Source organism: Mauremys reevesii, linkage group 13 (genome assembly GCF_016161935.1).
Source record: "Mauremys reevesii isolate NIE-2019 linkage group 13, ASM1616193v1, whole genome shotgun sequence".
Classification (NCBI taxonomy): Eukaryota; Metazoa; Chordata; order Testudines; family Geoemydidae; genus Mauremys; species Mauremys reevesii.
This window is the reverse complement of record NC_052635.1, coordinates 2,869,409-2,886,071: the sequence shown is the minus strand read 5'-3', so window position 1 is coordinate 2,886,071 and position 16,663 is coordinate 2,869,409. Positions and strand designations below refer to the sequence as shown.

The following is a 16,663-nucleotide window of genomic DNA, read 5'->3' as shown; positions in this document are numbered from 1 at the left end:
GGGAAAGGGCCGCCCCACGCGCCTGCTTGGCGCGCTGGGGTCTGGAGCCGGCCCTGTCTGTAACCACACACTGGGGACATGCAGCACCAGGTGCTTTCCTATAGACAGTTCTGCCCAGCCCCTGAGCTCCTGGCCAGGGAGGCTAGGCCCCAGCTCCTCCCCTGCTGTTCCCCCTCCCCCGCAGCCTCAGCTCGCCCGCCGCCAGCACAAGGCTCTGAGCAGAGGAGCTGTGAGCTCCTGGGGCAGTGCAGCTGCAGACCCCGGCCTGACCCGGTCACTGTGCTGCGCAGTGGCGTGGCTGGCTCCGGCAGGGCGAGCGGCTGCCTGTCCTGGTGCATCTGTGCTGCCAGCCACCGGTGCTCCAGGCAGCGCAGTAAGGGAGCAGGGAGGGGTTGGATAGAGGGCAGAGGAGTTCAGGGGTGGTGGTCAGGGGTTGGGGGGTGGATAGGGGTCGGGGCAGTCGGAGAGCAGGGAACAAGGGGGTTGAATGGGGCAGGGGTCCTGGGTCAGGAAAAAAAGGGGGTTGGATAGGGCAGTGGGAGGCAGTCAGGGGCAGCGGTACCAGGAGGCAATCAGAAATGAGAGGAGGGGTTGGATGGAGCAGCTGGGGGCAGTCAGGGGTGGGGGTTCTTCGGAGGTCAGGGGACAGGGAAAAGGGGTGGTTAGATGGGACAGGGGTCCCAGGGAGGCAGTCAGAAAGGAGATGGGTTGTTGGTGGGGGGCAGTTAGGGGCAAAGGGAAGTTAGGGGCGGGGGTCCCGGTGCGGTCAGGGGACAGAGAGCAAGGGGGGTGGATGGGGCAGGGGTCTGGAGGTCCATCAGGGAACAGGGGAAATTGGATGGGGCAGGGGTCCCGGGGGCACATCAGGGGTGAGAAGCAGGGTGGGGGGTTGGCCAGGGGTCGGGGTCTGGGCCATGGCTGGCTGGTTGGAGATGCACAGCCTCCCCTAACCAGCCCTCCATACAGTTTCGGAAACCCGATGCAGCCCTCAGCCCCGAAATTTGCTGGCCCCTGCCATAGAACAGCTCGTGGGTGTGGGCTTGAGGGGAAAACTGCTCCCCCATCTGGACAGAATGAGACTCTCACAAACATAGGCAAAGAGACCGACACAGGAGCCCCGAGTGATTTTCTGTTACTGTATTGCCAGGAACCTTTCTCTGCCTGCTACTATAATTTTAGTGTAACAAGTGACACATTTCTCAGTAAAAAAAACAGGAGTACTTGTGGCACCTTAAAGACTAACAAATTTATTTTAGCATGAGCTTTCGTGAGCTAAAGTTAGTCTTTAAGGTGCCACAAGTACTCCTGTTTTTTTTGCGGATACAGACTAACACGGCTGCTTCTCTGAAATTTCTCAGTAAGTTTCCAAAGATTCCTGTGGCAGCGGAAAGGTAAATGGTGTCCAGAGAATCTGGGTGGCTGCTGGAGGCGTTTTAAAAAACTATCTATTACTACGTGGGTTATTCATATTCAGCCTTCTGCGTGTGTCTTTATCTCTGAGGGGCTCAGTTCCCCCTGCTTCTGTGGCATCACTATAAGCTTAGAACCAGCTTCCCCTTTTTGTATGGTTCCTGCTTTGCTCTGGGTCACTGTGTAACCCCTGGCGCAGTAATAGGTGCCGGTGTCTGCAGCTGTTAGACGGGTACACGTACCCCATCCACTGCAACCCTTTCCCGGGGGGCTGCCGGATCCAGTTCCAAGAGTAACCGGTAGCGATGGAGTAACCCGAGACAGCGCAGGTCAGTGCGAGGGTCTCTCCGGGCTTCACCATCCCCGGGCCGGACTGGACCAGCTGCACCTCAGAGAGGACACCTGGGAAAGGGGCAAGAAAGGCATTAGCGACAGAAAGACACCACAGGCCTGTCACCAGTTCCCCCCAGTGCCCCACAGACACTCACAGGTGGGGGCAGAGAGCAGGGAAAGGAAAAGCCACAGGGATTTCATGATTGTTTCATGCAATAAGGAAGCTCCCCAGCTGGCAGGAATATGACACTGTTCTGTGTCTAGGGTGGGACTGAAGCTCCTTGAATGAGGGGTTTGTATTTAAACAGCAACCCCCGGGGAGGGATTTGCATGCGGGTTGCACCCAGCGGGTATAAGGCACCAGGGAGATGTCTAGGTAGGGAGTATTGTGTGGTGAAGTGGCCTGCAATACGGCTTGGGCTTCTGGGATGGGATGGGATGGAGCGGTCCCTGTGCTTTCTACAGCCTTTCCCTGGAGATTAATGTGTTTTAGGACAGGGCTTAACTGGGTCTGTGAATCCCAACCTCCAGCAGTGGTTACTGAGAAATGCATTGGGAATATACACAAAATATAAACAGCGCACAGAAGCAATCAATAGAAATGAGCTCTCACAGGATGAGTAAAGGGGAAGGTGCTTCCCCTCTGTAATACTAGTTAATTAATATTGTGCATTGCAGATATAAACGGGAAAACTGGTGCAGGTGTGACAGAGACACTGGGCCTTCGGTAGCGCATAGAGACAAACAGGGTCAGTGAGTGAGGAGGAAATGGAAACACAAAGGGACGATGCAGCTTTGGGGCTTTATGCAATGAAGAACTTTGGCTGCATTCAGGGAGTCCTAAGGGTAGACAGGAAGGGAAAGTAGCATCTTATACATTTTAATATTTTTGAGTTAATACTTCCTATTATATTTAGCCCAGAAGAGACCATTTGAACCACCTGATCTGACCTCCTGCACAGGACAAACCAGTGGATTTTCCTCAGCGATTACTGGATGCTTGTCAACAGGCCAGCAGTGAGTTGTTGGTAGGTAACTCTTGTCCCCCACCACAGGAGATGAGAATTGTTGACTCTGCAAATAGAAATATGTGTTTGAATGCTTGTGTTTTTCACTGATGGTCCCTGCTGAAGGGAATGAGCCCAGTTCAGTGAGTGTTTGTGAAATATGCTCTCTCTTTCTCTGTGTGTGTGTGTGCCGCCCCATACTGGAGGCAGTGAGAGCGTCTCAGCTTGTGTACACAGAACACATTAACACAAACCGCGTGTTGACTTTCTCTTACTCTTTTATACCCATGGTATCTTTCCCCGTCTGTGCCGTTACCTTATTTGATTTCTGTTTCACATAATTCCCAGAACATGTCGGATTATGCAGACCTACATTTTTATTGAATTTTTGTATCACAACAGAATTTTGTGACAGTGTATTGTGGGACACTAGGCAGACCTTGCTCTGGCTGGGGCACGTGATAGAGATAAATTATCTGAAATCTGTTTAGTTTAATAATTTTTTAATATATTTTGTTCATATTGTATTCACTTTTGGTGAGTCTGTAAGTGAATCTGTGAGATTGTGTGTGTGTGAATTTCGCATGTGGTGTTCACATTTAATTTACCGGGGTGGGGGGATTGCTGTATGTGAGTTTGTGTTCATGTGAATGCATGTGTCATGGCGAGGATCCAACACTCCATCTAAAATTGGTCTCAAGGCACTGCATAGAATCCTCTTCTCCTTTTTGGGGAGCTAGGCAATTAAATAACATTAAAGATCTGCTCCAAAGGGCATTAGAGTTCCGCTTGTTTTGATTCTGCATTGTCGACTTTCTTCCTCTCAAGATAAAGAATCATTTTACCTCTGCTGTCCAAAAACCATAATTTTATTTTTTCATTATACCCTTTCCCAACCATAACCCTAACCAAAACCTTGCATTTATTTCTAACCCTACCCCTAATCCTAATTCTATCCTCTAGATCAGGTTTCTCAAACAGGGGTCGCCAGGGCCGCCCAGAGGGGGGGGGCAAAAGGGGCAATTTGCCCCAGGCCCCGAGCCCCACAGGGGCCCCCACCAGAGTTTTTCGGGGGCCCTGGAGCGGGGTCCTTCACTCCCTCTGGGGGGCCCGGAAAACTCTTGCAGGGCCAGGCGCAGGAGCTTCTTCTGCTCCCGGTCTTTGTCGGCGGGTGGTCCTTCCGCTCCGGGGCGGAAGGACCCCCGCCAGCGAATTACCGCCGAAGACTGAGCGGGACCCGCCGCCGAAGTGCAGCCCGGTCTTCAGTGGTAATTCGGCGGCGGGGGGCCCTTCCCTTCCGGGACCCGCCGCCGAAGTGCCCTGAAGACCGGCGGCGGGGCCCCCCTCCGCCGAATTACCACCAAAGACCGGGCTGCACTTCAGCGGCGGGTCCCGCTTCGGCGGTAATTCGGCGGCGGGGGGGGGGTCCGCTGCGGGTCTTCGGGGCACTTCGGTGGCGGGTCCCGGAAGGGAAGGGCCCCCCGCCGCCGAAGACCCCGGGCCCCCGGAATCCTCTGGGCGGCCCTGGGGGTCGCTGCTTGTGTAGGGAAACCCCTGGTGGGGGGGGGCAGTGTGTTTACCTGCCCCGTCCCAGGTCCCGCCCATCGCTGCTCCAGGTCAATGGGAGCTGCTGGAAGTGGCAGCCAGTAAGTCCCTCAGCCCACGCCGCTGTGGAACAAAGCAGTCATCGTCCTGCAGGAGAAAGGCGAGAGCACGTCACCCCCCCAATGGGCAGGGCAGCTAACTGGGAGCCAGAAGGCCGGTGTTCTAGTCTAGGCTTGGAACTGCATGTCTGGAGCCCTGGATTCCAGCCCTGATGCTTATACGTACATGGGGGCACTCAGGAAATCCCGCCTTAAGGGAATTCGGGCCACTTTTCTTCTGAATGGGAGCGTCCACACTAGGGGTTTAATGCACATTCACGTCACATCTTTAGTTAATTAACCTTAAACTTTTCTGAGTTATATCATGTAGACAAGACCCTAGGCCAGAGGCGGGCAAGCTGCCGCCCGCGGGACCGTCCTGCAGGGCCCCGAGCTCTTGGCCTGGGAGGCACCCCGGCCCCTTCCCCCGCAGCCTCAGCTTGCGCCGCCGCCGGCGCAACGCTCTGGGTGGCAGGACTGTGAGCTCCTGAGACAGCGCAGCTGCAGATCCTGGCCTGACCCAGTCTCTGTGCTGGGTGGTGGCAGAGGCATGGCCTGGCTTCAGCCACTGGTGCTCCAGGCAGCACGGTAAAGGGGCAGGGAGAGGGGGAGTTGGATAAAGGGCAGGGGAGTTTGGGATGGTGGTCATGGGGTGGAGGGGTGGATAGGGGTCGGGGGAACAGGGGGATTGAATGGGGGCAAGGGACCTGAGGGGGCAGTCAGGAAGGGGGGTTGGATGGGGCAGCAGGGGACTGTCAGGGGCAGGGGTCAGGGGCCAGGGAGAAGAGGGGGTGGATGGGGCAGGAGTCCCAGATGAGCCATCAGGGAATGGAGGTTGGATGCGGCAAGAGTTCCATTTTGCTTGTGTCGTTGCTGCCCCCATGCAGCAGCCGCGGGAAGTTCCGCAGCTCTGGTTTTAGTACGAGCATCCACAGTGTTAGTCTCTCTGTGCGTCTCTCGCACAGTGTTACCGGGCGGTGTCCTCGGGCTTCAGGCCGGTCAGTTGCAGATACAGCAGGTTGTTGGAGTTGTCCATGGAGATGATGAATCGGCCTTCAGCAGCCGGGGAGTACCACTGCTTGGATGCATCGGGTCTAATCTCAGCCACCCACTCCAGGCCCTTCCCAGGAGCCTGAGGGACCCAATTCATGTAGTAATCACTGAAGGTGAACCCGGAGGCTTTGCAGGAGAGTCAGAGAGAGTCTCCGGGCTTTTTCACATCCCCTCCGGACTCCACTAGCTGCACCTGGGACTGGACACCTGGGAATAAAGACAGACCATTAATATCGGTATAAAAACAGCAGTAACACAATATTCTTCTCACTCTGCCAGTTATTCAGAGGAGGAAAATACCTTCTGTAGTAAGTGCAGGCCCTGATAAAGGCCCAGTATGAGGCCTAAGGCCTGAACTAAAGTAATGGTCAAGACTTTGCTAACATAAAGCAAAGTTAAGCTGTGAGCCAGAGGCAGGCCCTGCTCACAGGAGCTGGCAAGGAAAGGGCTGATGCTGCAAGAAGATCAGTACCTTTTAGGTACGTAACATTCACATACTTGCACATTCCACACAGATAACAAGGAACAGGCTGGCCCATCCCAATGACAGGGGCAAAAGGGTAATATGATGGATAAAGTTGTTTTGTTCGAACCAACATGTACAAGCTAGAAGGTGGTGCCTTAATACGTAGAAGGGTTGTAACTTGCTACGTAGAGAGGTTGTACCTTAATACGTCAGGTGTGATGTGTAACTTGTTTGTATCTGTGTATAAGAATGCATCCCTGGAGAGGTGCCTTTGTCCGGCCGTAGGGGGAGTGGAAAGTCCCGCCACTAAGCCGGGTTCTTGCCAAGAGGCACTTTCTCGTAGTATGCCCTGAGTTAGGCTAAGAAACCTACAGGGAACTGCAATTGTGTCCGAGGTCGCAATAAACCTAGCCGACGTGGTTTGCATCTTACTGGACTCTGTGGTCATTGGGGATTCTCGTCGGGTCTGCTGTGTCAGCTATCTGCAGAGCTGGGGCAGCACACAGAGGGAACTCACACACGCAGCCGAGTGATATCAACAAGGAGAAAGCAGAGCACCATACCGGTACCGCTCTGACAACACCTTCCAAAGCAGCTGCAGTGAAAATCACAAGGAGCAAAAATCCCATTTTCCCGGGTGCTGCAGGGGAAAGTTCTCAGGGACTGGCTGGTCACTGCACAGACCCAGGGGCTGCAGATTGTGTCTCCGGGTGCAGCCTGGGCAGAGTCACAGATTTACACAGGAAACTGGCTCCTTCATTTGCATATTTCCCTTCTCATAAGAGACACACACTCCTGCTGCCAGGGATCTGAGTGACTCGCCCTAGGGCTCCGGGTGCGGGAGTCAGACTGTCCCGGCCTGTGTGTCTGTGCAGTGATGGGGGGGTTGCGGGGACTCGGCTCTGGAGCCCCATTCCACGCGCCCAAGGGCCATGCAATCGGAGCCGACCAGAGGGGGGTGGGCAAGTGGGGCAATTTGCCCCGGCCCCACAGGGGGGGCATGAGACTTTTTAGGGGCCCCTACGAGCGTTTTCGGCGGGTCTTCAGAGGCAGGTCCTTCAGTGCTGACACACCCTGAGGGCTTGGCTACACTTACAAGTTGCAGCGCTGGTGGAGGCTTTCCAGCGCTGCAACAACACCCCGTCCACACTTGCAGGGCACAACCAGCGCTGCAACTCCCTGGTTGCAGTGCTGGCTGAAAACCCATCCCGGCAGGGGTATAAGGAGTGCAGCGCTGGTGATCCAGCGCTGCTCAGCAGGTGTGGACACTCACCAGCGCTTTACCTGTCCTCCAGGGAATAAGGAGCTATCCCAGAATTCCTGTTCAGCCACTCTGCACATCAGTTTGCACTCTACTGCTCTTGCCTCAGGTGACCAGCCCTTTAAATGCCCCGGGAAATTTAAAAATCTCCTTCCTGTTCGCTGCAGCCAGGTGTGGAGTGCAATCAGTTAATCAGTTACAGGTGACCGTGCCTCCACGCGGCAAACGAGCCCCAGCATGGAGCACTGGTCAATTGCAGGACCTCATCAGTGTTTGGGGTGAGGCATCTGTTCAGGCACAGCTGCGCTCCGGCCGTAGGAATTACGATATCTTTGAGCAGATATCAAGGGCCATGCTGGATCGGGGCCATGATCGGGATGCACTACAATGCAGGGTGAAAGTTAAAGAGCTGCGGAGTGCCTATTACAAAGCCCGAGAGGGGAATCGACGATTCGGAGCTGCTCCCACGACCTGCCATTTTTACAGGGAGATGGACGAGATACTTGGGGGTGACCCCACTGCCAATCCCAGGATAACGATGGACACTTCTGAGCAGGCTGGGGGACAGGAGGAGGAGGCGGAGGAGGCGGCGGGGGGGGGGGAGAGGAAACCGCGAGTGAAGCTCCTGGGATGGGGGAAGACACCGCAGAGTCCCTGCAGGCATGCAGCCAGGAGCTCTTCTCAAGCCAGGAGGAAAGTACCCAATCGCAGCAGCCAGCAGTTGCAGAAGGACAAGCAGAGGAGCGGGTTACCGGTAAGCGGCTTTTATTTTCTGGGTGGAAATGTTTCTGGAGAGGAAGGGGGGTTATGGCTGCATGCATGCCAGCCTCTAGATGTGGAATAGCCCGTTGATGTGGTCTATCACGTCACGGTAATCTGCTTCAGTTATCTCAGCAAAAGCTTCATCCAGAGCGTGGGCAATATGCCTGCGCAGGTTTATAGGCAGAGCCACTGTGTCCCTTGTCCCAGTGACGGTGACGCGTCCGCGCCACTCTGCTGCCAGTGGTGGGGGGACCATTTCTGAACACAGGCACGCCGCATAGGGTCCCGGGCGGAATCCACATTGCTCTAAAAGAGCCCCCCGCTGTTCCCTAGTGACTCGCAGTAGGGAAACATCTTCCAGGATTAAGTCCTGTGACAAATGGTGGGAGACTCTTTAGTGAAGAGATAGGGAGATAAGATCACCCCTGCATCTGCATCTTCACTCAACCCCTCTAGCACTCCAGATTACCCGAAGCAACCAGCTCCCCTCTATCACTCAAGCCCCACTTCTCCGTATATAAGTAAGCACCCCTCACTCACCATTTCGTGGCTTCTGTTGTGTTATGCGTGTGGGGAAAAGAATGCTAAAGTGAGAACTCCCTCAGTGTAACAATTCATGTCTGGAGATAGTGGATACAATGCTGCCCGTGTTAAATGTTGTCATTTCTGTGTTTCTACAGTGACCTTGACTACTGGACTGCCCAGATGTTCAACATCACAGAGGCTTCAAAATTTGAGAAAAAATCCCCGAAAGAGCAAAGAGGACATGCTGAAAACTGTTCTTTATCACTCTGCTCGAGAGAGTAAAGACTTGAAGGAGTGGCGAGAGAAAGAAAGCAAGTTCCGCCAGAGGGAAAGCAGGAACCGGCAGAGAAATGCAGTGGCCAAGAGGAAAAGCACGGAGCGGCTGCTAAGCATCCTGGAGCGCCAAGCGGAGTCTATAGAGTCACTCGTTACCATGCAAGCAGAGCACTACCATGCTACTCCCCCACCCGCCCCATCCTTTTTGCCTTGTGCCCCAATGTCAGCTCAAACCACCTTTCCCCAGCATCCAGGTTCTTACCACCACCAGCTGCCTCCAACACCTGTACGTTCCCCAACCAGCCCTGATACCTACCACCACCCTTACCCTCTGCATTCAACCCCCATCACCATGCAGTATATGCACCCTGAAGTGCAGGATTCATTAAACAGCAATCCAGACAGGACATATGCAAACTTGTGACTGTACAGTTCACCAACCCACACCCCTGCCCTCTTGTGTTCATGAAATGTTGTGTGTCTGTCTGTCTGTCAAGGAAGTTTTTTTCTTTTCAATAAAACAATTCTTGGCTTTGAAAACAGTCTTTATTATAGCAGATAGTGAAAGATACCTTAGCCCAGTAAAGAAAGAGGCACTGCAAATCATATTATTATTATGGATAATAGAATAACAGTGTAAGCAGTGCAATTCACTCCCATGCAAGGCAGCAAACATTACTGTTGGCTTTCAGCCTCAAATTCTTCCCTCAAGGCATCCCTAATCCTTGTAGCCCTGTGCTGGGCCTCTCTATTAGCCCTGCTCTCTGGCTGTGCATATTCAGCCTCCAGGACTTGAACCTCGGTGGTCCATGCCTCACTGAATGTTTCACCCTTCCCTTCACAAATATTATGGAGGGTACAGCAAGCGCATATAACCGCGGGGATGCTGCTTTCCCCCAAGTCTAGCTTCCCATACAAACATCTCCAGCGGGCTTTTAAACACCCAAAAGCACACTCCACAGTCATTCTGCACCGGCTCAGCCTGTAGTTGAACCGGTCCTTGCTCCTGTCAAGCTTCCCTGTATAGGGTTTCATGAGCCAAGGCAGTAACGGGTACGCTGGTCTCAAGGCTCACAGTGGGCATTTCGACATCCCCTACTGTGATCTTCCTGTCTGGGAAAAAAGTCCCTGCCTGCATCTTCCTGAACAGGCCACTGTTCCGAAAGATGCGTGCATCATGCACCTTTCCAGGCCAGCCTGTGTAAATGTCAATGAAACGCCCGCGGTGATCCACAAGCGCCTGGAGAACCATAGAGAAATACCCCTTACGATTAACGTACTCTGATGCCAGGTGGGGGGGGGCAGAATAGGAATATGCGTCCCATCTATCACCCCTCCACAGTTAGGGAAACCCATTTGTGCAAAGCCATCCACAATGTCCTGCACGCTCCCCAGAGTCACGGTCTTTCTTAGCAGGATGCGATTAATTGCCTTGCAAACTTGCATCAAAACGATTCCCACGGTCAACTTTCCCACACCAAACTGGTTCCCGACCGACCGGTAGCTGTCTGGAGTTGCCAGCTTCCAGATTGCAATAGCCACCCGCTTTTCCACCGTCAGGGCAGCTCTCAATCTTGTGTCCTTGCGCCGCAGAGTGGGGGCGAGCTCAGCACACAGTCCCATGAAAGTGGTTTTTCTCATACGAAAGTTCTGCAGCCACTGCTCGTCATCCCAGACTTCCATGACGATGTGATCCCACCACTCAGTGCTTGTTTCCTGAGCCCAAAAGTGGCGTTCAACGGTGCTGAGCATTTCCGTGAATGCCACAAGCACTTTGGTGTCACACGCGGCAGGAGAATCGATATCGATATCATCGTCAGACTCCTCACTGTCACTTTGGAGCTGAAGGAATAGCTCGACTGCCAAACGTGTTGTGCTGGCGACACTCATCAGCACAGTCCTCAGCAGCTCGGGCTCCATTTGCCACAGAAATTGCGATTCACTCAGAGAGTAAAACAGAAAGACACTCACAATGGCGCCAAATGCTGCCGGAAAGAGTGAATGCTGGGATGTGAAGCGATGCACCACGGGGCGCTGGCAAACAGGAAGCGGAATGACCCGCACACTTCCTTCCCCTTCCCACAATACTCAGCGCCAAAATGGGATGAGGTGCTCTGTGGGATAGCTGCCCACAATGCACCTCTCAATACAGCGCTGGAAAGTGCTGCAAGTGTGGCCACACTGCAGCGCTGGTAGCTGTCAGTGTGGCCACACTCCAGCGCTGGCCCTACACAGCTGCATGACCAGCGCTGTAACTCCCAGCGCTGCAAATTGTAAGTGTAGCCAAGCCCTGAGTGAGTTAAGTGCCTAAGATGCGGAGCAGAAGAAGCGGCAATTCCTAAGCTGATGGGCGCCTCAAGCCTGGGAGGAGGGAGAAGTGAAGCAGCCACGGCTGCTCCGGGAGGAGGTGGGGCAGGGGTTTGCTGGGGCAGGGAGTTCCCATGTGTGCCACCCCCACTCCCCTTACTTGCTGCAGGTGGCCCTCCCCGCACCCCCCTGCCCCAGCTCCCTCTGCTTAAATGCCGGCAGCGACCAGAGAGGCCAAAGATCCGGCCGCTGCGGTCGCCAAGGAAGAAAATGCCACCCCCCAAATCCAAAATGCCACCTCCCAAATCCTAGCACCCTAGGCTACTGCCTGGGTCACATAATAGGTTGCACTGACTCTGCACTGGGTCCGTCAGCCCCATGGGAAGGCAGGGCCGCGGGGGGGGGCAATTTGCCCCAGGCCCCCACGAGAGTTTTTCGGGGCCCCTGGAGAGGGGTCCTTCACTCGCTCCAGGGGTCCGGAAATCTCTCACAGGTCCCAGAGCTTCTTCCGCTCCCAGTCTTCGCCGGTGGAGGATCCTTCCGCTCTGGGGTGGAAGGACCCTCCGCCGGTGAGTTACGGCCGAAGCGCAGCCGGCTGTTCGCCGGTAATTCAGAGGTGTGGGGGGGGTTTCCATACTGGGACCCACCACTGAAGTGCCCCAAAGATCCACAGTGGGGGCCCCCCCACTGCCAAAGATGGTAATTCAGCGGCGGGGGGCCCCGCCGCGGGTCTTCGCGGCACTTCGGTGGTGGATCCCAGAACGGAAGGGCCCCCTGCTGCCGAAGACCTCAGCCCCCCGGAATCCTCTGGGTGGCCCTGTGGGAAGGGATGGACTGGGTCGCCAGTATAAGCAGCAGCAGTGAGAGCAGCACTGATGCAGTCAAAGGGCGAGTCACCATCTCCAGGGACAATCCCAACAACCTGCTGTATCTGCAAATGACCGGCCTGAAGCCCGAGGACACCGCCCGCTATTTCTATGCCAGACACACACCCTGCACAGTGAGGGGAAGCCAGGCTGAGCTCAGACAAAAACCTCCCGGTGCAGTTACCAGAGAAAGTCCCATCTGGTCTGATGCTGACAGGCCGCGCTGGGAGCTCACAGGAGACAGTAATTTCCTCCCTTTGAAATGGGGGAAATGAACCCAGATGGTCAGTCAGATCTAGATCCACAGGAGGCAGAGATACCGGGAATGGAGTGTCCCGCACTGGGCGTGCTCGGGATTCAGTCGGTCCCAAATACTCTGTTACAGACATTGATACGGGTGAAAAGGAACTATTATCCGACAAAGAAAAGTCTTAAAATTCCCATGTAAACCGCTCAGTTCCCGTGTGAGGACAGAACGCAGGATAAGCAAAACCCTGAGCTCTGGCAGGTATAAAAGGGCCCAAGGCCTCTGCCGGAATCGCTGTTGGTCAGTGTCACAGAGCTGTGTCGGGTAGGTTTAAAATGTTACATATGGTGTTTATCCGACTCCCTGCCCCGTACATTGTCTCACCTCTATTAACCTCATCAATGAACTGGTCTCCAACCAGTCTGAGAGCCTAGGACTATGTCGCATTATGGATTCAACCATCCATCCTTATCGTCTGGGCATCACTCTGTAAATCCGTCTATTTACAATTCCCTTGCCACGTATCTATCTATCCCCATCCCCATACAGACTAACTAGCTATTTATCAACATTCATCCCATCTATGTACCTGTCCACCACGCTCGCGGGGCTCGGCTCGGGGAACCTCTCCCTTATATGAAGGGGTGTCTATGCAAATCAAATGCTAATCACCCTGTTTAAATCCTGCCACGTCTCTGGTCCTGCAGCTCCTCCAAGAAGAAAATGCTTTTGCTCCACCCCATGGAATTTCTAACTCTCACAGAGCCCAGGAAAATGAGATTTTGGCTAAACTTGATTCTCATTCTGTCATGTCTCCCAGGTAACAATTAAGGCAATTAAGTTTATCCTGGGTTCCAGACTCTGATAGAATCAAGCTTTTAAACAAATCTGTATTTGCAGGGGCCAGGCCACAAGTCCAGCTGGTGGAGTCCGGAGGGGATGTGAAAAAGCCCGGAGACTCTCTCCGCCTCTCCTGCAAAGCCTCCGGCTTCACCTTCAGCAGCTACGCTATGAGCTGGGTCCGACAGGCTCCTGGGAAGAGACTGGAGTGGCTGGCCAGACCTGCTACCCAGGGGAGCACCTACTAGTAGTACTAGGCTGATTCCGTGAAAGGGCGATTCACTATCTCCAGAGACAAGGCCAACAGCCTGGAGCATCTGCAAATCAGCAGCCTGAGAGCGGAGGACACACACAGCCAGGGACCTAGGATGTAAACCAAGCTCTGTCTTATAGCCACACTCTGAGTTGGCTGGTTGGGACGCTTGAGGTTTGAACGCCTGTGGAAATATGGGAAGAGACTCAGACAACGTTTAAACACCAGACCCGCCCCACTGGGGGCACTGTCTGGATCAATAAGCTTGGGAGTCCTGGGGGAACGCGTCATATAAGGGTCTAAGGGTCATTGCTATAACACCTGCCTATAGGTGCCTGGCTCTCAGTGGAAATTACAGCCTCGAATTAAGCACCCTGACTCCGCCCCACTCTGCCTGAGCCAGACACTGGACTTCAAGGTAGATCTTGTACCTCTCAGGAGAGTGCCCAGGAACCGGGCTAGAAGGTTTTCCAGGGACTCATCTCCACAGAGCTGCATTTGAAGTTGTTCCACTTGGTACAGAATCCTTGCAGAGTCTTTGTGATGAGAGAGCAATAGCCCCGGTGTTCAGAGTATTCTTCTGAGATCAAGGGAGGTCCATCTTCAAGTCCCTGTGTTCTAATAATTAGTTAAATGCTGCATTAATAGGTGTCAGGCAATGGTAATGTAGGTGGCGAGAACACTGGGGTGGGCAGGGGCGGCTCTAGACACCAGCACGCCAAGCACGTGTCTGGGGCGGCAAGCCACGGAGGGGGGGGGGCACTCTGTCAGTCACCGCCAGGGCGGCAGGCAGGTTGCTTTGGGCAGCATGCCTGCAGGGGGTCTGCTGGTTCCCTGGCTTCGGGGGATCTCCCACAGGCCTGCCGCTGAGTCCGTGGGACCAGGGATCTCCTGCAGGCAAGCCACCGAAGGCAGCCTGCCTGCCATGCTTGGGGCGGCAAAATACCTAGAGCTGCCCCTGGATAGAGTGAGCCCATTTACCTAGGGCACCTGCTGACAGCCCCTTTCAACCTCCAACCTCCCTGAGTGAACCATGCCTGCAACTCCCTGTCCGGGTAGATTAATTGAATTCTACCAAGACAGGGAGCTGGATGGATGAGATCCAGTATGTGCCATGACCCGGGGTTCTCACGTGGGCCGGATGAGCGTTATTTGATGAGGCCCATAGACGTGAGATCTCCTCTGTGCTAATCCCCAGGTGCTTCTGTTTGACTGTAACTTTTAAGCTGGACCCCAAGAGAGCTATTCTTGGTACTTAGCTTTTAGAATTGCTCTTTTAAAATCTAGCAAAAGCCTAAGAAATTTGAGAGCATTTCTACCCATCCCCCAACAAACAACAAAAGCATTTGGACAGTCATCACTTTTAGGCAGCTTTGGAAGCCCAAGTTCTGATTATCACACGGAACAATCGGGTCCCCGAATATTTCTCTGGTTCATGTTTAGTTCCGTGTCTGACGAGTGCCACTGTAGGCATGTGATAGTCAAGTTGTTGCAGTTGTTATGGACACGTGATCATATATGAATACAGAGATCTCAAACCTGACGAGAGATGATTTTTCGCTCTGGTTGTAGATCCCGTTCCTGTGCCCAGGGCTGGATTCTTCGGGGAAGTGCTGCCCCCGTGCGGCGCATGGGAGAAAGAAGATTCTGCATCTTGAGTTTTTGTATTAGCAGTATCGGGATTCCCTCACTGTGTCTCTCGCACAGTAATACCGGGCGGTGTCCTCGGGCTTCAGGCCGGTCATTTGCAGGTACAACAGGCTGTTGGGGTCATCTCTGGAGACGGTGAATCGCCCTTTTATGGAGTCACTGTAGTATATGCTAGAGCCGTGAATCAAGGCGAGCCACTCCAGTCCCTTCCCCGGAGCCTGGCGGACCCAGCCCATGTAGTAGCTGCTGAAGGTGAAGCCGGAGGCTTTGCAGGAGAGGCGGAGAGAGTCTCCGGGCTTTTTCACATCCCCTCCGGACTCCACCAGCTGCACCTGGGACCGGACACCTGGGGATGAATTACGGAGAACATGAGTATCTAGGGAAACAGAATAACAAGCTCCTGACTATCCAACACACGGGAAGGGAGAAAATACCTTCAAACGCTGCTGCAATGAGAACGAGATACAACCAAAGCCTCATTGTCCCGTGTTTGGAGAGGAGCGTTCTCAGGGGTGTTGTCTGGTGCGTGCCCAGAGACAGAGGCTGCGGATTGTCTGTCGGGTGCAGCCGTGGAAGTGAGAGAGACAGCTTTAAACAGGAAACTCTCACCGCTATTTGCATATCTCCCTTCTTATAAGAGACTCCAATTATTTCCTAGAGCGAACTCAGTTTCTTTGTGTGTGGCTGAGAGAAGGGCCCGCAATTTACTTTTGGGGTACCCCCCTCTCAGTTGGTGTATCTGTATCTGAAGAAGTGGTTTTTTTACCCACAAAAGCTAAGGCCCAAATAACTCTGTTAGTCTTTAAGGTGCCACCAGACTCCTGGTTGTTTTTGTGAATACAGACTAACAGGGCTACCCCCTGATACAGAAGGATTTCGGCTCTATCTTATTCAGTGGGAGCCCTGCTCTGTGTCTTTCCTGCCCCCACCTCTCTCCAATCCACGTCTGCTTCCCCCTGTGCGTCAGTCTCTCTCGGAGCTGTTCCAATGACCCCTATCTTAGAACTCCCCTTTGCCACTGCCTGCCAGCGGGCCTGGCAGAGACCACTCAGCTGCTAGCGCAGGCCTGGGAGTTTCAAAGGGGCCTCATGGCTAAAGGAACCCACCTCACATTCTGCAATCACAGTCCAGAATTCCTGCTGCTGTCCCAGGGGGAGATAAAGACCCAGCTATTTAACATAGTAAGCGGGACCGGCTGCTCTTAATTACAGGAAGCTCCCCAAGGCTGGGCTGAGGGCAGTGGCTGGTGAGGGTACCGGGAGGAAGTCTGTTAGGGCTTATTGGGATCGTGCAGAGACAGGCAGCAACCCCACAGGGGAGGTGTCAGGGGTCTTTGGGTCAGACCGCGCAGGGCTGGAGGCCTTGTCTGGTGGCTGCTGGCCTGGGGACCCTCATTCCCCTTTCGATAGATCTGCTCTGGGGCTGATGCACGCCAGCCATGACATGCGAGAAGAGAATAGTGTACATGCAATGAAAATATGGAATCCGCGCTTTCAAAACAATGTCAGAAACACGGAAGGGGAGATGTGGAGAGGAGTGGGGGGAGCAGGAAGACGAGGACTCTCAACTTTTTTTTTCTGTGACCCGACCACCAACCAACCCCTTCCAATATAGTTTCTTGCCTGTCACTGGAAATGAGCGGAGGTGAGAACGCAGAAAGCCTGGCAGAGTGGGGCAGGTTCCTTTCCGTGCTGTCAAACCTTGTCAGCAATTAAAGACACCTCTCTGACTGCGAAGAGCAGACTCGTGTCCGCTTCAAGGGTG

General features: G+C 54.0%; 1 gene segment (V, D, J or C); it reads right to left on the bottom strand.

Moving 5' to 3' along the window:
* Positions 1-13,244: 13,244 nt before the first annotated feature.
* LOC120380472 lies at positions 13,245-15,449 on the bottom strand. The segment is given in 3 exon segments: positions 13,245-13,867; positions 14,789-15,245; positions 15,334-15,449. Coding segments are annotated over 2 exon segments (375 nt in total).
* Between the last annotated feature and the right edge of the window lie 1,214 nt (positions 15,450-16,663).